This window comes from Barbus barbus (genome assembly GCF_936440315.1).
Source record: "Barbus barbus genome assembly, chromosome: 25".
In the NCBI taxonomy this organism is placed as follows: domain Eukaryota; kingdom Metazoa; phylum Chordata; class Actinopteri; order Cypriniformes; family Cyprinidae; genus Barbus; species Barbus barbus.
In genome coordinates, this window is record NC_136753.1 from 7,448,201 (window position 1) to 7,475,390 (window position 27,190).

Here is a 27,190-nt window from a genome sequence, read left to right on the forward strand (position 1 = left end):
TGTTGTGACAAGTCTCAGTTAGCCTAATGCAGTACGCAAGGGGTTTTATATAATAAATAAAAATAAAACAAGTAGGACTAGATAGAATAGAAAAAAAGAATAGGGATGCTATTGTTAGAGTCGTTTAAAAAATAAATAAATAAACTAAAACAAGTCAAAAGAATAACCTAGAGAATAGTGTTGGAGGGGCATTTTTATAATAAATAAAAAGAAAACAAGTAGTTAGGATAGAAATAAAATAGAGATTGCAAGTGTTAGAGGGTCAAGTGTTGTTGTTTTTTTAATGAATATAAAACAAATAGATAAAATAGAGTTAGAATAGAGGGTGCTAGAATTAGAGGGTCAACTGAGGATGGAAGAGATGTGTTTTAGCCGTTTATAATTGACAAATATCTGAACTATATAAATTATAATTGAAATATCATTAAGTTAAAAAGAATATTATATTATAGACAAGAAACATTTTTGTTTTACTAGTTATATATAATATATATATATATATATATATATACACAAAGTGTTTTATGTACCAGTCATCTTTTTAATTATATTGTAATATTATATATTAAAATATTATAGAAATGTTTTATTTTATTATACCATATTTATTTTATTTTATATCATACTAATTATATTATTTATTTATATTATAATTATATTAAAATATAAAATATTATATTACTATTCTCAGCTGTACAGCAAATATATATATATATATATATATATATATATATATATATATATATATATATATATATATATATATATATACACACACACATGCATATATACCTATTTATTTTGCTCTTGTGTTCATAATTTCACATTTTCAATAGAATAATAGTATGCTGCTATTTTCTGGTCTATTTTCTTACATTTGTTATCAATTTTAAAAACTATTTCATTATATATAAGAATACATACATCTATGCATTATTACATATACATTGTGTATTGTACCTGTGACTTTTGATATATTTATATCGTGATAGCGCCCATCTCTGGCCGTGGAGCAGACATCAGCAGCACGGAGGAAAACAGCACCACGCGCCTCAGCAACAGTAACGTAGTCTGGTGTGCGCGGGCACGAGCACGGAACCGAGCGCGCACCTCAACGCCAGCTGTCCTCCGAGGGGGACCCTTACCGCCCCTCCCCAAAAGACATGTCTGCAACCGCATAAAACAGAGAATTTTGAGCCTTTTATCCTTCAGCTGACGAGGATCAGTTCATAAATTCACTCGCTTCGATATTACAGCTCTAGCATCACCTTTACACAGCGACAGCCATCGACCCCCAGCAGCGCAGCAACGCCCATAGCAACGGCACTGCGCATCCTCAATCTGTTTCTCTGACCCAGCAACACCGGCCGCCCTCCACCAACAACCAACCTGCTTTCCAACGACCTTCTGAACGCTGCATCCATATCACACCATTGTGTTTTTCTTTTTATCGCAAAGGACCATGAACGCGCCGCGTGCGGTTATTGTCTCATCAGTCAAAGGTGCGTAGCCTATTTGAAACATCGTGCGGTTATTTAGCAATGCATTGCATATTATTGTTCTATTGTGGATGCTGTGGATGCACGCCGAATAATTGAATCCCTGAAACTGTTGTAGATTATGAATAATGTGACCAGTGTAATCTATGAAGCACTGGCACAAACCGAGATGCATGCGGTTCATGGTCTTGTTTTCATTATTCCTGAGCGCGGGGCGCGGTGCTGCAGATTTCACACGGATGCGACTCTGCGTCTGTTGCGATCATTTAATCCATCGGCAAAAACCATTATAAACGCATAATTAGAGTTTTGACATGTCTGCATGAAATTATTTGATTCATTGATGTTATATGTATATACTGTTTTGGATCATTTTATTTTAACGATGAATCATTTCACCAAAATATTTTATTTTATTAATACATTTAATTAATTTGGTCTTGCAGCATGTTCTGCATTGTATTAACATTACACCTTTTCTAAATTGGTTGCCATGGCAAACACCATGGCTGAAAACAGGCTTTAGGGGGCACTGTGTGGGTAAACAACATTGCGTTTTAAACAACAACCATTACAATCATTAAGCCTTCAGTTGACTGTAGACTGTATTTCAATTTTTTTACAGTAATGCATAAAAATCTATATTACAGAATGTCAAACCAGGACACAGGAATTTTACAAAGGGACCTCAGTAATCTTGTGTTTTTGTTTGCTTATATGTGGCCATGGACCATAAAACCAGTCATAAGTGTCCATTTTTTGAAACTGAGATTTATACATCATCTGAAAGCTGAATAAATAAGCTTTCCATTGATGTATGGTTTGTTAGGCTAGGATAGGAATATTTGGCTGAGATGCAACTTTTTGAAAATCTGGAATTTGAGGGTGCAAACTTTTTTTAAATACCTTTAAAGTTGTCCAAATGAAATCCTTAGCCATGCATATTACTAATCAGAAATTAAGTTTTGATATATTTACGGTAGGAAATTTACAAAATCTCTTCATGGAACATGATCTTTACTTAATATCCTAATGATTTTTGGCATAAAAGAAAAATCTATAATTTTGACCCATACAATATATTTTTGGGTATTGCTACAAATATACCCCAGCAACTTACGACTGGTTTTGTGGTCCAGGGTCACATATATGGTAGGAACAGACATAGGGAGAAAAAAATGTGGTGTTGTGAAGAACAATAAGATTGCGGAGCATATAAATGGGGAACAGACGTTAAAACAAAATGGAGCCACACATGATGGATTAAGAGATTATGGATAGAGGCCAAGAGATAATGACTGTTTTACTGCAGGAGAGGAGGGTAAATGCTGGGTCAGCTGGTCAGCAGTTTTTGCTGTGCAGAATAAAAAAGATTTTTAAAAAATTACAATCTAACCTTCTAAAATAATGCTAAATATATTAATATTTTCGTCTCTTTTTACCTTAGTCGCTGGTCACTTCGAAAGCCCTTCCACCAGCTGAAACAATAAGGGATCCTCCTCCCTTCAACTCACCTGTAAGTTCTGGCCTATCAAGGACCTGGCAGCGGCACGGGAGCTCCGCCCACCACACCCTCTAAATGAGGGACAAGGCCACCCAGGTGAGACATTTATACCGTTTGAATGCTATGCATATATATAACACTTACATACACTGAATGATCAAAATTATACCATAAGGACAGAGAAATATATATATATATAGTATGTAAAAATGTAATATATAAAAACACTGAAGTATAATATATGTGAAAAAATAGGTATCATTTTCTTTGCATCATATTTATATATTTATATTATAATTAAATATATAATAGTATACAAAATATATAATGAACTGTATATTACACACACATGCATGAAGTTTTTTACACACAAGCACCCTGGTATATTTTCTTCTTGTCCATGTGTTATAGGGTGAAAAAAGGTTGTTTTGTAATTTTATAAAAAAAATTGAAATGATAGCTAATAGTTACTGTGGTTGTTATGCTGATAAAAAGAAGAAGATTCATTCAAATGTTCCTGAAGCCATACGAAAAAAAGACTGATTAATCTTCCCTTCCTTGTGTCGCTTTATGAATGAATCAGTCAGTGCTTGAATTGTTTGGTGCAATCTCTGTTCTTCGTTCATTCTCTCTCTTTTTTCCTTGTCAGACCCCTAGGGCCTGGGTAGATGAGCGGAGGAGAGGCTCTCATAAGCGATCGGCTTCCTGCGGCAGCACTGACCAGCTGAAAGAGGTGAGACATCTAGAGCTATTATAACGTGCTGATCCACCCTCCTCGTACTATGCTATTCATCATCTCTGTTTTGACTTCTTTTAGATCGCAAAATTGCGACAACAACTCCAGCGGAGCAAACGCAGCAGCCGCCATCGCCGGGACAAAGACCGCAAATCCCCCTTTAATGGAAACCATGCCATCATCCAATCACAGGTGGGCTTCATCGCATCCCAGCAGCCACCATTTGTGCTTGTATATGAATAACGGGGTGCTCTTGTACCTCATTAATAATACCACCATAACCTGGGCTAGTACACGCTGCAGAATTGAAGTAGGCCAAACGTCTGGAGAATTGAATAGCGCCCCACTTTCCTGCATATCTGTCCCAGTTTTGCAGTTTCTCTGGCCCCTCGGAGACTGGGGGACAGGATTGTCCCAAAGGACAGTTGCTGGTTTTAGAGTAGATTACAAAGTGTCCTCTTGCAGCCTGCCTTCACCATCACAGCCTTTGGATGAAGAACACATTGTATTTCCATGCGTGTGCATTTTTATAACATTTGTGCAATTAATTATACATGGCAACTTAGCATGCAAATGAGCTCCCTTAGTAGAAGACATTTGATTGTTTACTTGAAGGAATATTTCAGGTTAAGGTAAGCTTAATATAGGCCTGCCCCGTAATAGTCGACTAACCGTTAGTCGACCAGAAGAGGCTTGGTCGACCAAAATTTATCAGTCACTTAGTCGCAGAAAATATTTAAATAAATAAAAATCCACATTGGCGAAGTCACGCAGATCGTTAGCGGCTGGTCTTTGTGGAAATACAGTACATCGGGCAGGAGATCCAAATGCTCAACTATCATTCATCGCCCTCAAATATGGCTTATCATCTAAAATATGTAAGAAGCAGCAACGTTACATGGCCGCTCAATTTAATGTTAACATGGAAAATGTGCGCTCTTGTGTCTTTGCGGAGTGTGGAAGCTGAATAGCGCAGGATAGATGGAGGCGCCGGTGCGGTGCTTAAAATACTCCCTCATTTTTGCTCATACAGATACATCTTTCAGATCTGTAAAGACACTTATTTTTATGCACTCACAATAACAACATAACATTGCGCTTTTGTGAAATAATGAAAGAAAACAGGATGCACTTTCTGGCGTCTCAATATCTGTGAACTTGAGCGCGAAACTTCATTTATATTTGTCTTACAGACATGAAAAAATATATCTTTAGAGAGTGAAATGTCTACTTAAAAAAAAACGATTCAAATGAAAAACAAATATTGTCAGATTCTGTATGAAACATGCATACAAGCGCATCCACTACTGCAAAGATGACGAGTTGTTGTCGCCGACTTTTCTTAAATCGAAAACAAAGAAAGCACTAGTTTATCAATACATTTTTAAAATGTTAATCCAGTCTCCCTACTGTTTTCCCCTGACACATTCATAATCATTCATTCTTCTGTCGGTGTGCTATGGCAAGCTTATGCGTGCACGTGAGCGCTTATTAGGCTATGTAGGCAATTAAAGGCTCATTATTATGATTTAAATGGTTTATTAATAAATGTGTGAGTAATGCTTCAAATGAATGACTACTGGTTGACCAGAAAAATCTTTAGCTGAGGGCAGCCCTAGCTCAATCATTAGCATTTGTGGGCTAATGTTGATTACCACAAAAATAATTTAGATTTTGAGGTTATGGTGAGGTACTTACACTTAGTTACAATTAATTATTGTACTGTACTCACATTAACCATTGCTCAAGGAAATTTTGCGAAATTCAGTCATTTAAATAAGAATCTGCATGATCGAAAATTTCACGTAAAGTTGGAACAGTTTTTTACTGGGGTTGAACGTTTTTAGGCATTTTGTTTTCATTGCAACAAAATTATACAATTAAAAAAAAAACATACAAAAGGTTAGTGATCAATTTTTATACATTAAAATCATGTAAGGGGCCATTTACACAGATTGAGTTTTTGCGTTGAAAAATGCAAACACGTTTTTTTTTTTTTTTTTAGTTGAACTTATTTTAACTTGAAACGGCATTTTGAGAAAATGGTCTATTTTGTTCATGTTTCCATAGAAAAGCAATGGAAAAGTAGTGCAGTGGAATGAAAAAACATTTCTGTGTGAACGGACTTTTAACATTCATATAAACATGCACAATGCACATCTTGTGGCTATACTACTAAATAATGGAAGCAAGTATTACAGCGTTTACAGACTGGCGCCATTCACTTCCATGTGCTTCACTGTAATCCAGATTTTTTAAAGATGGACGGAATAAGTGGAAACTAGTTTTTGCATGGCAGAATTTCCATAGATTAATCTTAATTCATACCAAACCTGGAATATTCCTTTGTGTTTTGAAGATAGGAGAGGTTTCATTAATATATCTCAAAAACCAAGAGGGCTTGTTTCTGAGAAATGCGGTACACAGAGAAAGAAAAAGGGCACAATTTTAGCTATCCAAAACTATAAATGGCAAAAAATCCTAAGAGCATGAAGAAAATATTGAGAAAGAGCACTGACATCACACTATACTCAAAATAAGCCCCCTCAAGCTCAGCAGTAATGGGCTCTCAAATGGTAATGCTCTACTCTGTAGTCAGTGGTTTGTGTATAATGATGGCTCTTAGCCTGGCATAATGTTTGATTTTTGGCTGTGGAGAGACTGTAGAGATTGTGTATGTGTGTGGGAGTCGTTCTAACAGGATTACACAGAAGGCTGGTTTCCCCTACAGCGGGAATGTTTGTGGACCCATACACACATTTCTGAAGTATCCTTTCCTCTTTTTCACTCTCAGTCTCAGATGCCTAAAACCATCCTGATTCCCATCCCCATCTCTAAGTCCACACCTCCCAGATTTCGGAACAGCATAGAGGGGCTCAACCAGGAGATTGAACGCATCATCATACGAGACACTGTGGAGCGAGATGAGATCATAGTAGTGAGTGCATCTCAACAACTTTTTTTTCAGCAGCTATAGAGTAAGAAACCAGAGACATTTCCTAGTTAAGTGGTCAAAATATATCAATTTTCATTGTGTTATTGTGGGTGAGTTCCATATTATGGTTAATGATGCTTGTGGGTCAAACTGGTTTTAATACAGTTCCCCAAAACTGAAAATTAGTAAATAGTATCGCAAACATATCAAAAAAGTATTGTAACAGAATTATGACTTTACAAAAACACAATAGACATGAGAACATATGATAAATAAAACTGTATTTGTTATTTTATGCTTTTGGAGCACAAAGAATGTTCTTTCTGCAAATGTACTTGTAGCAGTTGTAATTTAGTTGATTTTTTATTATTTATTCATATCAAGGTGACATTATTCTACTAACCCTTCAACCAATGATCATTAAAAGGACATTTAAAAATGTGAAAACATTAACAAATTAGTATTATATAGCATATGTTGCCTTAATCATAAATCTTCATTGTCTGGAACATTGAATGATAATATTTCAAAGTATTTTCTGTCATTTTGAAAGACAACAAACTTGTTTCAGGTTATCATTTCAGTAAACACTGTTAAAAAGAGGTAGGTGTGAAAACAAAACTGGAAAGAAATGTAAGGGTTTGGGGAGAAAAACAAGAGAATTTTTGGTGCATACCAGTGAATTATTCATGAGATATATCATAAATCTAATCAAGGAGAGCAGACTGCAAATGTGCAGTATATGTTGTTTTTTTCATATCGTTACAATACAAAGAAAAAAAGAGAAAATAATCAAGAGGAAAGAATGCAGCGGACTCAAGAGAGATATTTTTGTTATACCATGTCACATTAAAATATCAAGCTTACATTATTCTCCTGACGTCTAAAGGAAATTGTACAGTTCATTCAGTCAAACTGATGGATCATTATGATTATGATTTGAAATTATTTGTTTCCGTCTGTTTGAACAGTACTTCTTTCAACCAAAAGTGCCTCTCATAATTTAAAACGCAACATCCTCATTAGGAAAAAGGTGGATAGGGACTATACCAAAGCTTATCGGTGCACAATGTTTGGTGGAATCCAGTTAACAAGAATTGCTTTTGTCCTAATTAAGCAAATGTGCGTATGTGTTTTAGCCACAGGACGTTCCTGATGGGCACCGCGCGCCCCCGCCCCTCCCCCAGTGCAGCAGCAGCACACGCAGTATTGACACACAGACACCCTCCAACGGTGGCCTCGGCAGTAACCGTAGCAACAGCAGCAGCCGGGCTGACTCTGTCTCACCCTCGTACCTCAGCATCCTCAACGACACGGTTGGAAACAGCCCGCTGGAAGACACGCTCAATGAGAGCAAAGAAAGAGGTCAGAAGCACACGCAGCATCATGATCATCACACAATAACCTAAAATCAAACTATTTGAATCCTAAATATTCCCTTTTCCTGTCTTAGACCTCGGACCTTGGTCTCCTCTGCCCAAATATGCTTCATCTCCAAAGCCCAACAACAGCTATATGTTCAAACGTGAGCCTCCGGAGGGCTGCGAGAGAGTCAAAGCTTTTGAAGAAAACCAGTGAGTAACCGCTTTGTAGACATTTTGTCTGTCTGTTGATGTCTTTTACCGATGAATAAAAGTATAAAATAGGGTAATTTTTTTTTTTCTTATTTGGCCGAAATGGGCTTTCATACAAGATAACTTTGGTAACAGAATTGAAAAGTTGAGCTGATGAATACAATTAATATTGTATTTTGTGTAAAACATATATTTTTTAAAAAAATTATAAAAGTACTGCTGAGGTGGGACTTTGGACTTTAAAAAAAGTGATGGCACACACTCATTTGTATCTCATGCGTAGAAAATTCCAAGACTTAGTTATTTTCTAATAAAGGTTTCCACACATAAAAAAGAATTGTGAGGGATTTATCTGCCAGGGACATTCATATTTTTATCAGTATAAAAGATACATTTTCATGAAAGAGCCATGAACTGGTCTTTCCATCTTCTGTTCCAGGCCAAGGCCTCTCCAAGAGATTCCTCCATATCTCTGCCCAGACAGAAACAAGGTGAACTTCATTCCCAAAAGCGGCTCTGCTTTCTGCCTGGTGAGCATCTTGAAGCCTCTGCTGCCCACCCAGGAGCTGAACTTCCGTAGCGGGGTGGGATACCGCAGCATCTCCCCCTCATTGATGCCTCTGGGTGGGGTCGCGGTGAGGAGCCTGTCCCCCTCCATGGGTCCCGTCTTGTCCCGTGGACGTCAGTCCCCATGCCTCCCACGACATCTTGAGGAGCCAGAGGGTTAAAACGGAACAGAGGAATCTCAGCTGATGAACAGAGATGCCATTTTTCCCACACTCCTGTATCGTCTGATAGAGTCAGAGCTTTGTTAGGAATTTAATCAAGAACCGGTTCTGAACAACTCCGAGGGATATCAGTGTGAAACTTGAACATGAGGTTTTTATTTTGTTTTTGTTATCTTAAGTTCAAGGAGGATCGAAAGGAGGTTTTGAAAATGGTGTATGTATATAGATGAAACAGTTTTAGTATTGCACTGCTTTTTACTTTCTCTACTATTTATTGCATTTTACCATGAATTTTCTTAAGTATAGCTGCATTCTTTCACCTACACAAAAGTTTGGAATAATTAAGATTTTGGTTGATTTTGAATTATGTCTCTTAAGCTCACCAAGGCTGCATTTATTTGATTGGAAATACAGTAAAACAGTAATATTGTGAAATAATATTTATTCCTGTGATGGCAAAACTGAATTTTCGTGTTCAGTATCACATGATCCTTCAGAAATTATTCTAATGTGCTGATTTGGTGCTCAAGAAACGTTTCTTATCATCTTTGATGAAAACCGTTTTTAAGACATTAATAGATTTTATTTTATTCAGCAAGGATGCATTAAATCAAAAGTGACAGTAAAGACATTTCTGTTTCAATTAAATGACATCTTTTGAATTTTCTATACATTAAAGAATCCTGAAAAAAAAAATCAGTCAGGATTTCCACTAAATATTAAGCAGCAAAAACAGTTTTCATCATTAGAAATAATAAGAACTGTTATTAATAGAGTACCAATAATAATTCCGAAGGATCATGTGACACTGAAGACTGGAGTAATGCCTGCTGAAAATTCAGCTTTGCCATCACAGGAATAAATTATATTTTAAAATAGGCCTATATTAACATAGAAAACAATTATTTTAAACAGAAATGACAGTTTCTACTGTATTTTAATCAAATAAATCCAGCTTTGGTGAGTATAAGAGACTTCTTTTAAAAAATCTGAATTTTTCCAAACTTCTGACCTGTAGTGTAAATGTAAGTGATCTGATTTATTAGGGAAATTGAGGTTTTATGTCACAGTTTTGCTTGCTCATAGTTTACATGCAGTTTGAATAGTGCTGGAAGAACAACCAGAAATGTTGTAGCAGATTTGAGGAGGACTAACAAATGTGCCTGACTCCCACCACTCGTTCATAGGACCCCATTTGCATACAGCCTTTTTCTATCATCGTCTGTCCCTACATCCAGTCTCACCCCTTAAATGTATAGAGCCCTTCCCCATATACGTAACCTGTATGTGCTAATGTGATTTGCTGGCGAGAGGAAGTTTTGATGGTACACGAACAGCCTGGACACGCATTAGGTGGAGACATAGATCAAATGTACCGAACAGTATTATGATTATGGTGCACATCAGTTCTGTTGCTAAATTTCAAGATTAGTTCAACAGAAAGTTGCCATTAGTGTAATTTCAATCGAGTGAAGGAAAATAGATCAGACTATCAGAGCACACTGGATATGAAAGACTTGTCATGAATAACAGCGAGAGAAACGGGATGCAAATCATTTAAAAGATGGAGGCATGGCTTTAGCTAATAGTGAACTGATTTGAACTGTAGCATCTTTATACTGTGAAATTTACCATTAATCATGCCGTGAAGCTTCCTTTCTTCCAAAAAGATGAAAAAAAAAAAGTTGAAAGAAAACGGGCAATCCTGAACAAATTGTATGCAATTGCCTTAATACTGAATTGAAATCGAGAAGTGTGTAAATTAGACAGGTGTTATTGAATTCAAGTTGTTACAAGATGTTTTTCTGTCTGTGAATGCATTTCTAGATGGATGTAACTGGTTTCCTGACAGGATAAAATTGGATTTTATATTGACAAATAATATGAGAAATAACAATCAGAAATGGAATTCTACTCAAGATTTATTTGCTCTCAAATGCAAAATCTCTCAATCCAGTTTCTTTCAATGAAATTGTACATTATTTAACTGAAACAAAGGCAAAGTTGCATAAAATAAACAGATGAAAGCAGCTGCGAATGGTGCGGTGTACATTCTTTTGCTTACAAAAAAAAGTGATACAATTACATCTCAACATATAGTTCCAAACACAAAGTGACACTTCAAAATGTTCAACCACTCAAAGACAAAAACCTGCTCCATTAAACATGGAGTGAAATCCTGTGCGAAATGTACAGACAAAGCCATTCAGATCAACGAACATGTCTATGCTTAATACAGACAATATACATTCTAGAACAATCCGAGACTCTGAGACAGTTTAGTGCAAGCAATAACTTGATTTCTTCACCAATTTGTCACTCCTGATGAGACATGATAATCATCTGTCTCATCAGTTTAGTAAAACTAAACATGATCATCTGGGATAAAATGAAATGTTTAATGTTTTCTATAGTAGGATATTTACATAAACCTGTGCTAAAAGTGGCAAACGAAATAAAATAATACAAAAACATGTTCACTAACACATTCCAGTGTTTTGCATCACAGTGTGACAGTGAAGAACATTTGGGAGACGTAATTTCTCTGAGTGAGAGTGTTTCAGCATTTCTGTAACTGAAAACAAGAATGCATCACTTTTGATTAGCTCCATTAAACTGTGACCTTCTCATTCCCACCAAATTTTGATTAAAAATACAGTCTATAATCTATAATAGATGTTATATAAATCTGTAACCCTGTTTCTGGACATTAAAACTCCCCTGTCGTACAAAGCAAACAGATATACACCCATTTACGCAGGTTTGGTCCTAGGCAAAACAGCCCCCCATATACGAGATGGGCAAATCCTCCTTCATGTCCCTTTAAACATGTGCACTTCATAAAGTAACAGATACTTTACTCTCAGGTAACAACACTATAGTGATATAGAGATGAAGTCTTGAACATTTCACCCTTCGGTGACCTAATGAACATATAGTAAATTCACACACACAATGAAAGAACGGAGAAAAGAGAGACATTCCCATATCTCAGAAACTTTCCAGTGTTTTATATGGATAGAGATTTCTGGATGCTTCCTTGGCTCAGGTTGAACTGTTTCAGGAGAGGTAGTGATCCAGCTCCGAATACAGGCTTGGGATATGCACTCCATCAAAGAATATTTGGGATGTGATAAAGCTCCAGACCATCCTTCACTGAGAGAGGTAAAGGGCTGCGTTATGACATGCACAATCTCCTCATATCATGATGAAGAAAAAAGCTTATTTTTATTTCAGTTTTCCAACTTGAACTTTTCCAGTTTATTTCAGTTAGCTATTTCCATTCTAATATTATTTTTTATCTCAGATTTATTTAAAATAACAAAAACTATTTTATTAGTTTTAGTTAACAATATCAACACTAAATTTAATATCAATAATATCAACACCAAAATAAATAGTACATTTTTATAAACCTGGGACTTATTTGTCAGTGATAAACATATACAAACTCACAAAACCACACCTCAGGCATTGAGGAACTCCTGATCACTGCGTCCAATAGTGTCTGGGTTGGACAGAGGGTCCAAATCTGCAAAGAGGTTAAACCAGGCAGACATGTCCCTGGAGCTTCCCTTAGGTGCTAAAAAACACAGGGAGACGAATCACTAAAAAAGATCATCTGTATCCATCTGTTAATTTTTGACATGTCATATAAAACTCTCACCACTGGCAGAGGAATGTGGACTATTCTGGGTAGGCTGGCCTCTACTGGAAGGTGGTTGGAGGGGCAGGGCTTGAAACATAGGTGGAGTCGCCCATCCTAAACAACATAAAGAGAATGAATATGAACATCACAGTGACTGCACTGAATACTAGTCGCACAACAAAATTGTTGTTCGTTCCTCCAGCCAGCAGAGGGCAAATAAAAGATTGTGCAAACCTGTGGCGCTAAGGCTATGGTCCAGGAGCTGTGATGGCAGGAAGCCAGTGGGTGTGTTTACCGTTCCTGCTTGTGGTGAAGGAGCAGTAACGGGAGCAGGAGGGGCCTCAAAACAGCCGAAAGCGTCCTGCCATGCCTTACTAAACTCACTAGTGCCACCCGCAGCCCCAGGACTCAGCAGATCCTGCAGGAAGGCCAGGTCACCTCTCTCTCCCTCCTCTTCTTTCACCCCCGCAGAGTCTAGAGCCTCAGACAACAGATCCCTGCCTAGAACAATAAAAATAAGAAGATAATAAGGCTTTTACACCATAAAAAGCTAATTGCTTCCTCAGTACTGTTGTCTTGTTTTCCGGCACAAAACATTCTTTAATCAAGAAAAATGTACTTTGGAAGGCAAATTATATTAGATACTAAGACTTGTTTTCTGAAAATGTATTAAAATTAGGGGAGTTTAATATTAAAACAAGAAAAAAGATCTGCCAGTGGTGTCAGAAAAATCTGACAAAAAAAGGAAAACTAATTCATTTTTCTTGCCAAGAAAAATTTTGCAAAAAAAAACAAGACTTATTATCTTAAGAAGCCAAATCACATCAGATATTAAGTCTTGTTTTGTGATAAAAATATCAAACGAGTTTAAGCTTTAATGAGAAAGAAAATCTGCTGAACTTAATTCAAAGGAAGATATATATATTATATATATATATATTTTTTTTTTTTTTTTTTTTTTTCTTAACCCAATTTCTTACCAGAAGTTTAAACTCACCCATTTTTCAAAAAAACAAGACTTGCTATCTCATGTCATTTTTGCTTCTCAATTAAATGCATCTTTGTTTTAGAATATTTAGATATTTGTACTGAAAACAACACAAAAATATGGAGACTGTAAAAACTTTTTGCAGTAGTGTAGCGTAGCAGAATTGTAGTAAAAAAGAATCACGGGAAGCTTCAAGAAAAACATAGTTGCGTAATCAAAATATAAGAGGTCAATTTAGGTTTAAAATGTGAAAAAGAAGTCCCCAAAATCTTCCAAGAGTGCATAAAAATCAAACAGAGCACAAAAAGCTGGGGGAAAAGAAAGTAACCCTGAGGAAAGTACAGTTCTTAAAAATGCTTTTTAACAGTTTTACAGAAAAAAAGTCAGAATCACCTGGAGAGTTTTAACAGTGGAGAAGGAAATCTAAAAGAGCCGTAAGCATAAAAAGTTTCTGAATAATTCCTCTGGAACCTAAAAAAACTGATAGATCAGGGTGTTAAAGTAGATCCGAAGGGGGGTTAAGACTGATTTTAGAGAGTAAGAACAGGCGCTAAGGGAGCCCTGGGCATTAAGGAGATGCCCAGTCAAGTTATTTATACCTATTTCAGGTGGTAGACTGCTGGGTAAGGCATCTTGCTTTTCCTCATGTGATACGCCTACACCCCACTGAATAGTAGGAGGCTTTGAGGCCTCCTGCAGTATCTGAGGCTGCGTAACAGACATGGACGGGTGTAGGGTCGGGGTCAAGTTTGGAATGAGAGAAGGGGTCGAGCCAGACTCAGGGGTCAATAATAGGAGGTCGTCATCTGTGCTATCTCCACCAATAGGGCCTAATTGTTCATTCAATGCTGCAGTACAGGAGCAGATATGAAGATGAGAAACACAAACAGGCATAAATAAAAGCTGCTCAAATATACTAGGAGTTGCACCGGCTATGCAAAAAGTTGATTAGTTATATCAATATTTGATGCTTTAATTCTGTGCCAACTGATCAAATGACTTTAGTTGTGCTGCTTCTTCATTGAAGTGAAATTAAATCTAGGGCTGAGCGGTATGACAACATATTAAAAAAATCATTAAAACATTTTAAAAAGTCGTTGCCAACATTTGAAACCATTTTCCAATTAATTACATTATTGTGTGCTTATGTAGGGATTTGAATAACAATGAAGATGACTAAATTACTGTCTAAAATAACTAAAACGTCATTTGCAATTTATTTTAAAGCTGTAGTCCGTAACTGTCTTTGGTTAAAAATGATCCGAAATCAATATTTGAGTACATAACAGTAGATAACCAGCCAGTGTTCAAAACTATCGCCTTACTTTAGCCTGATTCACAACGGTAGGTTTATAATAAAGTTTTCTAATTTGAGTGGTACTAGCAGGAATTTGCAGGAAATTGGAGCATGCTGCCACGTGATTACATCACGTCTGTAAACAAAGAAGTTGGCCCAGCTAACAGGCTATCGCATGTGAGGATGCTGCAGGTGGAGGATCGATTATAGCCTTTTCTCACAGCAGCTGGAATAATAATTTATCATTTTGACATGGGATTGTAATCCAGAAAGGATTTTGTGTTTATGAAATACATGTGATTTCAATTAAATTATATTCCAGTTTTAAATGTGCATCCGATTACAGATAGGGATTATACAAGTTTTTGTATTTTAAAAGACAACCAGTTCGAAGGAAGAATAATTTGCTTTTTGGATTAAAATAATTTCTTTATATGAAATTTGAATGGTATGACAATTAAAAATTAGACTGTACAGAAATTGAAATCTACATGCTAATACACACAATACACATAGTCATGCAATGCTGATGTTGTTAACATTAACAGTTTTAGAAAAAAGTATAACAATAATAATAATTTGCACGGTGTGATGTGATATGAGTTAATTGATTGTTAGATTTAATCACCATTGGTAGCGCGATTTACTGTAATGCTTTTTCCTCAGCTGGTCAGAACAAAAGTGGCAGACTTGTTGCTTACTTGTTCAGATGACAATATCCAGTGAAAATTCTTATTTGGGTCATATTCCAAGACATAGGCTAGAATCTGTGATTCCTAAGTACAGTATCCACATCGGTGCAGTGACTGACAGCCACACATACTCCTCAAAACATTACATTCATCCGCGCTGGAGCCGTACCAGTGCACAACCCACACAAGGAAGATAATTCCGCAAAAAGCTGCAATTGTAGGTTTTTAAACAGAGATGGTGACAAAGAGGCAAAACTTATGAACTGCAGCTTTAAAGGGTTAGTTCACCCTAAAATGATAATTCTGTCATTAATTACTCACCCTAACCAAGCAAACCATCATTCATCTTTGGAACACAAATTAAGATATTTTTTATAACTATATCTATATATCTATATTATATAGAGCTCTCTGACCCTCCATAGACAGCAATGCAACTGCAATGTTCCCAGGTCCAGAAACGTAGCAAGGACATCGGTAAAATAGTCCATGTGACATCGGCTACGAGAATACTTTTGTTTGCAAAGAAAACAATAACAACATAATTTATTCAACAATTCTTCTCCCCGAGTTAGCGTCTTCCGCCATTTTGGAGAGTACCCCAAATGGCGGAGGACGGTAACTCGGGGAGAAGAATTGTTGAATTTTTTTGAAGAATTGTAATTTTTGGGTGAACTAACCCTTTATTAGTTGACTATGTTTCTGGATGACTAGTCAATTAGTAGCAATGAGTTGTGGGGCAAGGCCTAATATGCTAACACACACACACAACATACCAGAGTCCAGACTGGCAAACAAAGAACTGTCAGATCCTCTACTCTGTCCATCTACCGCACGAGTAGAAACTGTTAAAAACACAAAGAAAGAACATCTTTTTAAGAAACCTGAGCCAATAGAAAATCATTAGGCAATCCTGTGCGTTCCCATAATGTGCTTTAAAAGCTGAACATACCAGTATCGGATGATTCACCCAGCTGTTCATCTTCAAGTGAAACAAGACTGAAACATAAACATACAAACACCAAATTAAGTTAATAGACACCCTGATGCATGACTAAATGGATGCAGAGAAGAGATGATTCACATTACTATGACACACAGTATCAGATTAGAATTACAAAACACCTTAAATTAAGTCTAAATTGACAAATTGGAGTGAGTCACAGCGATTTTTCTAGGAAGCAAGTGAGGGTCACAGTTTTGTACAACAGCATGTCTAACACAGATGGCACAGGAATAAATATACTGTCACATTTTCCGCTGCCAAGATAGGAAATGACAGTGGAACTTTAAGCAGTGTTTCCTGTTCACAAAGGTAGCAGGAGTTTCTAAAAGAACTACAATGTTCCACTCACAGATCAGTAACCAGAGCCTTCAAAGAGGCCCCTCGTCTGAAGAGACCTAATCTGAGGGACACGGAGGGTTGCAGAGAATGAGGAAAGAGAGCGAATGAAAGATCTGAAAATGAGAGGCAAGCAGGGTGCCTTCAAGGGAAAAGACATGCTTTGTTGATGAAAAAGAATGAAGAAAACTGAGACCGCTAGATTTGTCTGTGTGAGATTCATTGAGCATTGTGTTGTATATTACACACAAAAAACATAAAGAAGAAGCTGAAAATGGCTGGCTCATGGCCAAACTATGTCGGTGTTCTCACTTGTCTGGATGCGTATTTTCCTCGTCTTTGCTGTCCTCTGCTGTCTGCGTGGACACAATCTGATCCAATGGGTCCCTTAATTCCTGTAATGAGTCAAATGTTGTCAAATGAGAGCTTAAATCTCATGACAACAGTTTAACTTCGGGGATTTGTGCATGGGCACCTACTTTAAGGGTAGTGAACTGGTAGGGTACATATCCTTTGAAGGCCTCATGGATGCCAGACATCACATGTGCAGTCTTCTCCCAGTACTGTAAGAGCGTTGTCTACAGAAAAAAACAATACAGGATGAGAAAAGGTTTCAAAAATAAGAGTGAAACAGGCTTTAAGGAATAACAGGTGGAAGGAAAATAGTATTACACATTTCACCTGGTAAGTACATAAGGAATGTGAAAGCATGTTGCAGCGACTGGCACCCAGCATTACCACTTTCTGACACACGTCATTCTTCAGTTTCTCGAAATGCACTTTTGTTCCTCTAACCTGGGCCTGAACCTGTTCACAAACATACATAAATAAGACACTTCAACCTACATGTGGTATACAGATGCAAGCCCCCCCCTTCAATTGCTCGCTTTGCCGCAGTCTGACCTTGCGAAATTTTTCAAGTTGTTTGTAAGTATCTGGGTCCAGTTCCTGCGAGACATCCTTCATCCAGAGCAGAGCTCCGCGGTACTCAGTACGGGCTTTCTCCATCCGGCTCACGGTCAGCAGGGTGTCTGCAATGGCTCTCCTCCGGAACGTCTCCACTTCCTGTTCCAAACGATGGAGAGGGGGACACAACGCCAACCTGGACATGACAGAGGACAAGACAGAAATTGTTGCCAGTGGCATGACTGTTGAGTGAATGTAGCACAGAAGGACAGAGAAGTTAGTGTATCTTTAGTGTTTGCAGAATATAGAAATATTCTTTCTAGGGCTGCCAAAGTAACATAATGATTTGCAATAACTGAGTAATTAAGTGGAAAAGTGAAAAAAAAAAAAAACAGATCACTAGGAAAATGTTTCTATGTTGGCATTATTTTTCCAATTTAACAAATTAAATGAAAACAAATATACACATGTAACAAAAACCCACCAATTCACTATCTCAACAAATTAGAATACTTCATAAGACCAAAAAAAAAAATCATTTTTTGTGAATTGTTGGCCTTCTGGAAAGTATGTTCATTTACTGTATATGTACTCAATACTTGGTAGAGGCTCCTTATGCCTTAATTACTGCCTTAATTCGGCATGGTATGGAGGTGATCAGTTTGTGGCACTGCTCAGGTGGTATGGAAGCCCAGGTTGCTTTGATAGCAGCCTTCAGGTCATCTGCATTGTTGGGTCTGGTGTCTCTCATCTTCCTCTTGACAATACCCCATAGATTCTCTATGGGGTTCAGGTCAGGCGAGTTTGCTGGCCAATCAAGCACAGTAACACCATGGTCATTGAACCAGCTTTTGGTACCTTTGGCAGTGTGGGCAGGTGCCAAGCCCTGCTGGAAAATTAAATCAGCATCTCCATAAAGCTTGTCAGCAGAAGGAAACATGAAGTGCTCTAAAATTTGCTGGTAGATGGCTGCGTTGACTGTTGACTTCAGAAAACACAGTGGACCAACACCGGCAGATGACATCAGCCCAAATCATCACTGACTGTGGAAACTTCACACTGGACTTCAAGCAACATGGATTCTGTGCCTCTCCACTCTTCCACTCTGAGACAAAATTTACTTTCATCTGAAAAGAGGACTTTGGACCACTGAGCAACATTCAAGTTCTTTTTCTCCACAGCCCAGGTAAGACGCTTCTGACGTTGTCGCTGGTTCAGAAGTGGCTTGGTAGCCCTTTTCCTGAAGATGTCTGAGCGTGGTGACCCTTGATGCTCTGACTCCAGTTTCAGTCCACTCCTTGTGAAGCTCTCAAGTGTTTGAATCGGCTTTGCTTGACAGTATTCTCAAGCTTACAGTCATCCCTGTTGCTTGTGCACCTTTTCCTACCCAAATTCTTCCTTCCAGTCAACTTTGCATTTAATATGCTTTGATACAGCACTCTGTAAACAGCCACCCCTTTCAGTAATGATCCTCTGTGACTTACCCTCTTTTGTGGAGGGCGTCAATGTTCGTCTTCAGCAGTCTTCTCCATTATTGTGGTTTCAAAGAACAAGAGATTCCCGGAATTTATACTGTAGGGATGGTCATTAATTGAAACTGAAATGTAAATATTCTAATATTTTGAGATACTGATTTTTGACTTTCATCAGCTGTAAGCTCTAATCATCAAAATTAAAACAAAAAAAACTTTTGAAATGTTTTACTTTACATGCAATGAATAAAAAATATATGAAAGTTTCACTTTTTGAAATAACTTACAAGAAAAAATGAACTTTTTCACGACATTCTAATTTACTGAGATGCACCTATACAAACACACACACACACACACACACACGTTGGTTTTTGTGGTTTATGGGGACTCTCCATAGGCGTAATGGTTTTTATACTGAACAAACTGTGTGTGCTATTGCCCTACACCAACCCTACACCTAAACTTAGCCCACACAGGAGACTTTGTGCATTTTTAGATTTTCAAAAAAAATACCATTTAGTATGTTTTTTAAGCCTTTTGAATTACGGGGACATAAGCAGTGTCCTCATAAACCACCTTCATATTGTAATACCTCTGTCATACCCATGTCACAAATTTGTGTCCTCATAAACCACATAAACATGCACACACACACATATTAATATGCTGATGTGGTGTTCAAAAAACATTTTTATTATCAATGCTAAAAATGGTTGGGCTGCTTATTTGTGAAGACTGTAATGTATTTTACAGGATTCTTTGATGGACAAAAAGTTCAAAATAACAGCATTTATTAAAAAAAAAATTTTTTTTAATGAATTTAATGCAGCCTTGCTGAATAACAGTATTCATTTGTGACTTAAAAGCTTTTGAAAGAGTGTATGCATATACATAATATTCATACATATATACTTACACATGTGTGTATATATTCATACCCTGACCAAACTGCTTAGTTGTTGAATGACTAGTTGATCAGTCAACCATCATGACTCATTCCCTAACTGCAATGTATTCAATCATGACATATGCATGTATTAACTATCAAAGCATCATGAAATAAATTGCATTAATGATCTGAAGCCCTGATTTGTTCATATTTGTAGAGGAGTGCCTACCTTTGCTTGGCAGAACAGCAGAGGGCTTTACTGGTGGCGTCCATCATACTGCCTGCTTTTGTTTTATCATGCTCTGCCTGGAAGCGCAAGAACAGTCCGAGCTCATTCTCCTCTTGAGAGAGGTCTGAAGAGAGGAGGTCACAGGAGGCAAAAACGGGGTTATTACCACAACAATAACTCATAGTATTAGAAACAATATGTGGCTTGATTATATGTGCTGAGCGTTATCAATTATGAGAACCACAAGAACACATTTGCAGAATTATGCTTAAAATTGGCTATTGACTCCACAGTAACAGCATTCATGGAAACGGAGAAAATGTACTGTATTCCACTGCATGCAAAGGCCTTCAAAACAAGCTGAACAAGACTCTGTGTTTGCACACACAAAGAAGGTGGAAGATCATGTTCCTCACTCACGTGTGATTCTTTGCTGGTATTTCTCAATCACTTTCAGGAGTTCTGTGCAAGTGATTTGGACTGAACGGAAAAACTGGAGGAAACAGATAACACATTATTATTATCAAATGCAGATAATAGTTCATTATTTTAGTTTTTATTACAAATGTTAAAAAGGAAGCAGTACTTCTGTGTTTGTTGCAACACATCAAAATATCTCTGAACCTTTCATTATTTTCAGCATTTATATACTCAGACAGAACATATGGTCACCCACACTAAAGACTCCAAAAAAACAAACACATTAGAACACAAGAAAAATGCCTTTCCAGTCTTGCTGTCATGGCAACAAAGGATGTTAAGTCCCTGACTGTCTGAGAGAGCATGAGAATGTTCTCTACTACATAATACAAGAAACTGACACAACAAAATATAAATGACTCATTCTGTTGAGCTGCCTTTGTTCTAGAGAGAGTTTCAAAAGCTTTGAGAAGCCAAATATAGGAACAGGACCGATTCCAGCATTCAATAGTGGGATGAAAACACTGGGATACAGAAAATACCAGTGAAACCCCAACTCACATTCTAAAACATTGGGAAGTAGGCACACAAGAATTAATGCTTTTATTCAGCAAAGATGCATTAAACTGTTCAAAACGTACAGCAAAGTCATTTATAATGTTACAAAAAAACTTGAACTTTCTATTTGTTAACGAATCCTGAAAAGTATAAGAATTTCCAAAAAATATTCAACTGTTTTCAACATTGATGATAAAAATAAAAGTTTTTAAACACCAAATCTGCATATTAGAACATTTTCTAAAGGATAAAGTGACACTGAAAACTAACGTAATGGCTGCTGAAAATTAAGCTTACATCACAGAAATAAATCACATTTTAAAATACAAAAAAGGTTATTTTTAATTGTCATGATATTTCACAATATTTCCCATTTTATTGTTTTTTGACCAAATAAATACAGCCATGGTGAGCACAAGAGTCAATACTGAAAATCTTACTGACCCCAGACTATTGAATGGTAGTGTAGGTGATAATTTAGCAGATGCTGTTATCAAAAGCGACCTGCATTATACTTATTACAGGGCACAATGGTGATAGTTCATGGCTCACACCAGCAACCTTCCGGTTACCAGCCTTAAGTCTTCGCAACTACTGTGTTTAAGCAGGTTTGTAAGGAAAATATTCAAATAATCATAGTCGCAGGGGGGAAAAATCCATATCTACTTCAGAATAAAAGTATTACTGGAGTCATTTCTTGTATTAATACAGTATATTCATGTGGATCAAATTAAATATGGCATCCACCCAGAATAAGGTCCATGTGTGCTGATGAAGGTGTGACCCCTGCAAGTGAGTTCTGAGTTCAGCAGCTTACTGTTTAACTTTTTCACAGGCCTGACAAACATGCAAGAACAACACCCTCAGGAATCAGGTTTGTACAACAGCCTCTCCTAAATAAACACTTTTATTGAATTTACTAATGTAAAATCCCACCATTTCACACAATAATGCATTATTGTTTTCAAGTTAAGAGGAAACAGTGCTTTGTTACCAAACAGGCTAAAAGCCAATTCATATGATCATAGCGGCAGGCGGCAGCTGTGGCTCAACAGAGAAAGAACATGGATACACCTGTTCACTAAGCAAGCAGCCGGGGGGTTTACGATGGCCTGTCTTCTGCTCTCCTCCTCTACACTGGAAACCATCTAATGATCAGTAAACCAGGATATGCTTAAGTGTAACAGCCCGAGGCAGGGCAAGATTAGACAAGCACACATAAACAAACACACGCACAAACACTTCCTTAAACTGTGAGTGGTCTACAGATTTGTATTAGGTCTCGATTCCAAGTAATCAGCTACTTTCTTTTATAACATCTAACGATTAACCCAGTGTCAACTAATGTAAAGTAGATTATCTCTCACACATGCGGCCAACCAAATACAACACTTCCAGGCTAAAATAAATCCATACTCAATAAAATCAATGTTCATGTATTCAGATCCTAAAGCCTGGAGTGCAAGATCAAAAAGGAGCCAAAGCTTGGGGTACAAGTGCCCCAAATACTTAAAAGGAGAGTTCACCCAAAAATGTCATTTCTGGCATCACTTACTCCCCCCTCATGTTATTCCCAACCTTCAAGTCAAAAGCCATACAGGTTTGGAATGACATGAGTTTGAGAGGACAAAATTTATAATTACTATGTTCAAAAATCTGGGACAAAATCCCCCTAAAGTAAATTTCTCTGTTATTTCATAATATTTATTTTAGGTCCATATAGTTAGTTTCTGAACAATCCTAGTGAGCTTTTAAATATTGGTGCTGTAAGAAATTGCAAAAAGTGTGTGCCCACACACACAGTCTCAGCAGGACACATATTTCAGTGCTATCTGCCAGGTGGGACAATTTAGGCATGATATTGTTAAAAAAAATCACTTTATTTGATGGGCTGGTAAGATGTTTCTCACCATGTTGCATTTATTTGACCAAATATATAGTAGAAAAACTGCAATATTGTGAAGTACTATTACAATTTAAAATGCATGTCTTCTGTTTGAATATATTTTAAAATGCCATTTATTTTTGTGATGGAAAAGCTACATTTTAGTAGCCATTACTCCAATTTCAAGTGTCACATGATACATCTGAAATCATTTTAATGTTTATTTGGTGCTCAAGTAACATTTAGTATTATCAACGTTGAAAACAGTTGTATTGATTAATATTTTTGTGAAAACCTGTAAACAAAACAAAAAAACGTAAAACAAAATTATAGAGAAATAACCATATTTATTTGAAATTGAAATCTTTTAATGTCTTTACTATCACTTTTGATCATTTAATGCACCCTTGCTGAATGAAAGTATTAATTTAATTTACAAAACGGCAGTGTACCTTGTTCATTTCTGACATGGCATGGCTGAGTTTGTCTCGTCTATGTGTGAGTCTGTGTATCCTACCTAAATCCGCATTGGACTGCTGATATAGGGAATGCATTGCCTGAATACGTAAAGAGGGAAAGGGAGAAGAAAAGGCAGTTGTGTGTGTGTGTGTGTGTGTGTGTGTGTATACATATAAAAGAAAGGCAGTCAAGACAGTGACAGAGACAGTGCCAGGGCCATTTAGACTGGATGTCTGTACACAGTGGTACAATCAAGCACAGTTGATCAAAGTACAGCATCATCTAGAAATATATTCATCTCCTCTCTTCCCTGTGATCATGTGACAGTACACCATTAACTTCCCTCCATCTCATTCAGTCATTTCTCTGTCATTGTCAGGCATACACACATCAAACAATATTTTTGTTTTTTATTTTGCTTTAAAATTAAAAAAAAAAACGAAATGCGTAATACATGGTCACTGAAAGAAAAACCTGGCCCAGTGACGTTACACTTTCACCTACAGCTGACTTCACAGAGGTCATTTTACTACATTTAAAAGGGTGCTCATACCTCCAATTTGGCATCAAGATCTGCGTCAGATGCCACCACATGCTCATCTTCTTTCTTCCCTGTGGCCTTGATCAGAACCTGCTTGGTCTTCCAGAACTTCTTCTGCATTCGGGCCATGACCGAGCTGTCCTCCCCCAGAACTGCTCTGCCACTGAACATGTCACTGGAGAACCTGAAAGAACATAGCATGTTCTTCAGATATACTTGTTATTAAAAATAGAATATAAGATGAGGAGGGGTAACATAACATTCATTGGACAAAGTCAAGATACAAACCCATAGCTGTCCATCTTCTTGATGAGTGTGGCTTAAATCTGCAAATGGGATAGAAATATTGAATCATGGCTTGGGTCACAAGATCAGATCTACACTACCAAGTTAGGTGTCAGTCATTCTTTTAAGAAATTAATATATTTATTCCAGTAGAATGCATTCAATAGATTTTTTTTTTTTTTGATGTTACAAGTTATTTTTATTTCAAATATTTCAATAAATCAAAGTCACGATTTCCACAAAAAGATTAAGCTGCATAACAGTTTGCGACAATGATAATAATAAGAAATACTTCTTGAGCACCAAATCGGCATATTAGAATGATTTCTGAAGGATCATAGACTGAAAACTGCAGTAATGACTGCTGAAAATACATTTTTGCCATCACAGTAACAAATTACAGACAAATACATTAAAATAGAAAACAGTTTATTTAAACTGTATCTAAACTGTAATAATATTTCACAACAATAGATTTACTGTATTTTTCAAATATCTGCAGTTTTGGTGAAAATAAGAGAAATTTTACAGACATATAAATAACTAGATAAAATACCAGCAATGTTTTGTATTTTAATTTTTTTCATCCAATAAAAATTTATGAAATTATTTCAATACTATAAATAAGAGTAACTGCTGGACAATTTAAATGAATAATAAATAAATCTGAGCTTTGAGGAAATTCAGTTGATACATAAGAATACTTAATATGGCAAAATAAACGGAATGCCCTTTGCAAACTGCTGTCTTTTTGTTCTTTTGAGGTAACAGCTGTTAGCTCTCACAGTGACTGCCATGTCTTTCACGGTCACGAATAACCAAAATCAATGACACATACCGCATCCCCCCCAAAAAAGAAACACAAACACACACACACACAAAAGCAAACGTTTAATGCAAGCCAAAAGAAACTGTAATAAGAACCAGACACCTGTCCTGACATTCATTCAACATCACTAATGTTTAGTGTATAAGCGACCTAAAAGGTTGTTTAACAATTTAGTCACTAAATACGTAAAAACTTACATTTTTCCGCAAAACAAAACGCATGTTTATGAGCTGACGCTGTTGTGATCGCACCTTCCTCCTCATCCTCCTCCTCATCATCATCATCATGGGTCTGGTTACAATGTTGCAAGCAGCAGCCTGCTCGCTTTTATCACGTTTGCTTGTATTTTTCCAAGCATTTTAGTGTACACAACTGCTACTTTGTTTTGAATAGATAGACTGAACCATGTATTCCTAGTGTATGCAGAACTCTGCAAAGATAAACGAATAAATATTGTGAAAAGACAGTTACCGGATCCCAAACAAGATAAGGAGTCATCGAGCTCTCGCTGCGTTTCCCTACAATAACCCTATTAACTTAAAACACGCATTTGACATGGCGACTTCAGTCTGCAGTTCGAAACCGACACTATACGGGTCCTGATAAATTACAGTTTGCATTCAGTATATATTTTAAGGAATTGTTATTAGGGCATCGCATTTCCTTACCCGCTGACGTTGCCTTGAGCACCGATGGGAACGTTCACCCACGTCATTCCCGTGAGCTGAGAGGCAGCGAGAGCGCATGCGCAATACAGTCAGCCCCAGACATAAGCTCATAGTTCTCAATGGATTGAGGAAAATATTCATAGCTTTCTGTTATAACGTTTAATTTAGACTGGCCAAGTGAAACTGCTCTTGTGGGGAATTAAACAAAGAAAAAAATTATTGTAGGACTACTGGCCTGCAATGTATAGGCCTAGTATAAGAAATCATTTTGTGGTTGTATTGTTCTTTTGTGAAGTTACAGCTAAAATGATTTAAGTAAATGCACAATATAGTAGGCTACAATAACCCTGCTTAAAAATATGTTTTTCTGGTCTAGGTTGGTTTTCCAGCACGGTCAGACTAGTCTGTTTGCTGGTTTTTGTAGCCTAGTAGTAGTTTTAGGTTTTTTTCAGCTGGTCAGGCTGGGAGTGAAGCTGCCAACCAGATAAACACGAGTTTTACCCATCATAAATGCTTATTTTCCAGCAGAAGCAGTACAGCACAATGCACAATTTAGAATCATGTATATAATAGAATTCACTTGTAAAATTTAGTTCATTTTTAATATAAAATTCAGTTAATTTCTAAATTCTTTTTTTTTTTGTAATTGTGACGGAAGTGAATAGTGGCAAATGCCCAAAAGATGGCGCCACTGACACAGAGAATCCCGTGATGCCGTTCATCTCAAATGTTTGTACTTTAGTAACTGTAACTTAGTGGGTACATACAACTATGCCTTGGTGAGGAACAAGATACAGTGTATGCTACAGCAACAACATGTTAAATCCATAAAAAATGAACACCTTGATATAATTCAGATTTGAGATGATAGTGTGTGTAATTGTGTGTGTTGTGTGGTTAAGACTTGTTTAATAAATCTGATATCATTTATAACTCAAGCTGTAGAACTGAGATATCTGACAAATAGGTGTCAGAAAAATCAGGAAGCTGTGGTTTTGCTTGGTACACTCATTCGCACGCTATCAGACTAAAAGAAAAAAAAGCTGATCCAATGTCGCATACATACCCCCTTTTCTACACAATCTTCTCACACGTGCAGTCA

The 27,190-nt window shown here is 36.9% G+C and overlaps 2 protein-coding genes across 5 annotated transcripts; one reads left to right on the forward strand and one right to left on the reverse strand.

The window, feature by feature from the left end:
- The first annotated feature begins 1,080 nt into the window (after positions 1 to 1,080).
- On the forward strand, positions 1,081 to 11,005 carry LOC306845321 (protein FAM117B-like). Its single transcript, XM_079378038.1, has 8 exons — positions 1,081 to 1,502; positions 2,947 to 3,099; positions 3,653 to 3,736; positions 3,821 to 3,931; positions 6,534 to 6,677; positions 7,814 to 8,039; positions 8,128 to 8,248; positions 8,688 to 11,005. The coding sequence occupies exons 2-8, from the start codon at positions 3,079 to 3,081 to the stop codon at positions 8,974 to 8,976; spliced, it is 996 nt and encodes a 331-aa protein (XP_079234164.1). The 5' UTR covers positions 1,081 to 1,502; positions 2,947 to 3,078; the 3' UTR covers positions 8,977 to 11,005.
- On the reverse strand, positions 10,882 to 26,153 carry LOC306845320 (islet cell autoantigen 1-like protein). 4 transcript variants are annotated; one of them, XM_079378035.1, is made up of 17 exons: positions 26,089 to 26,139; positions 25,618 to 25,850; positions 24,595 to 24,632; positions 24,319 to 24,490; positions 20,864 to 20,936; positions 20,444 to 20,567; positions 17,848 to 18,046; positions 17,626 to 17,751; positions 17,424 to 17,522; positions 17,257 to 17,339; positions 16,555 to 16,601; positions 16,379 to 16,447; positions 14,213 to 14,461; positions 12,860 to 13,126; positions 12,644 to 12,739; positions 12,443 to 12,559; positions 10,882 to 12,132 (listed from the first exon to the last, which is right to left on the reverse strand). In XM_079378035.1, the coding sequence occupies exons 3-16, from the start codon at positions 24,606 to 24,608 to the stop codon at positions 12,444 to 12,446; spliced, it is 1,734 nt and encodes a 577-aa protein (XP_079234161.1). In that variant the 5' UTR covers positions 24,609 to 24,632; positions 25,618 to 25,850; positions 26,089 to 26,139; the 3' UTR covers positions 10,882 to 12,132; position 12,443. The 4 variants fall into 4 exon arrangements, with proteins under 4 accessions (XP_079234161.1, XP_079234160.1, XP_079234163.1 ...); XM_079378034.1 differs by lacking the exon at positions 25,618 to 25,850 and having other exon boundaries at positions 26,089 to 26,153; XM_079378037.1 differs by lacking the exon at positions 14,213 to 14,461.
- Positions 26,154 to 27,190: the final 1,037 nt, after the last annotated feature.

Coding starts and splice junctions, on each gene's coding strand:
- LOC306845321 (XM_079378038.1), top strand. CDS start 3,079: ATGAGGGACAAGGCCACCCAG. Junction 6,678..7,813: donor AGCGAGATGAGATCATAGTA/GTGAGTGCATCT, acceptor TATGTGTTTTAG/CCACAGGACGTTCCTGATGG. Junction 8,040..8,127: donor CAATGAGAGCAAAGAAAGAG/GTCAGAAGCACA, acceptor TTCCTGTCTTAG/ACCTCGGACCTTGGTCTCCT.
- LOC306845320 (XM_079378034.1), bottom strand. Junction 16,448..16,554: donor GGGTGAATCATCCGATACTG/GTATGTTCAGCT, acceptor TGTTTTTAACAG/TTTCTACTCGTGCGGTAGAT. Junction 12,560..12,643: donor TCCACATTCCTCTGCCAGTG/GTGAGAGTTTTA, acceptor TGTGTTTTTTAG/CACCTAAGGGAAGCTCCAGG.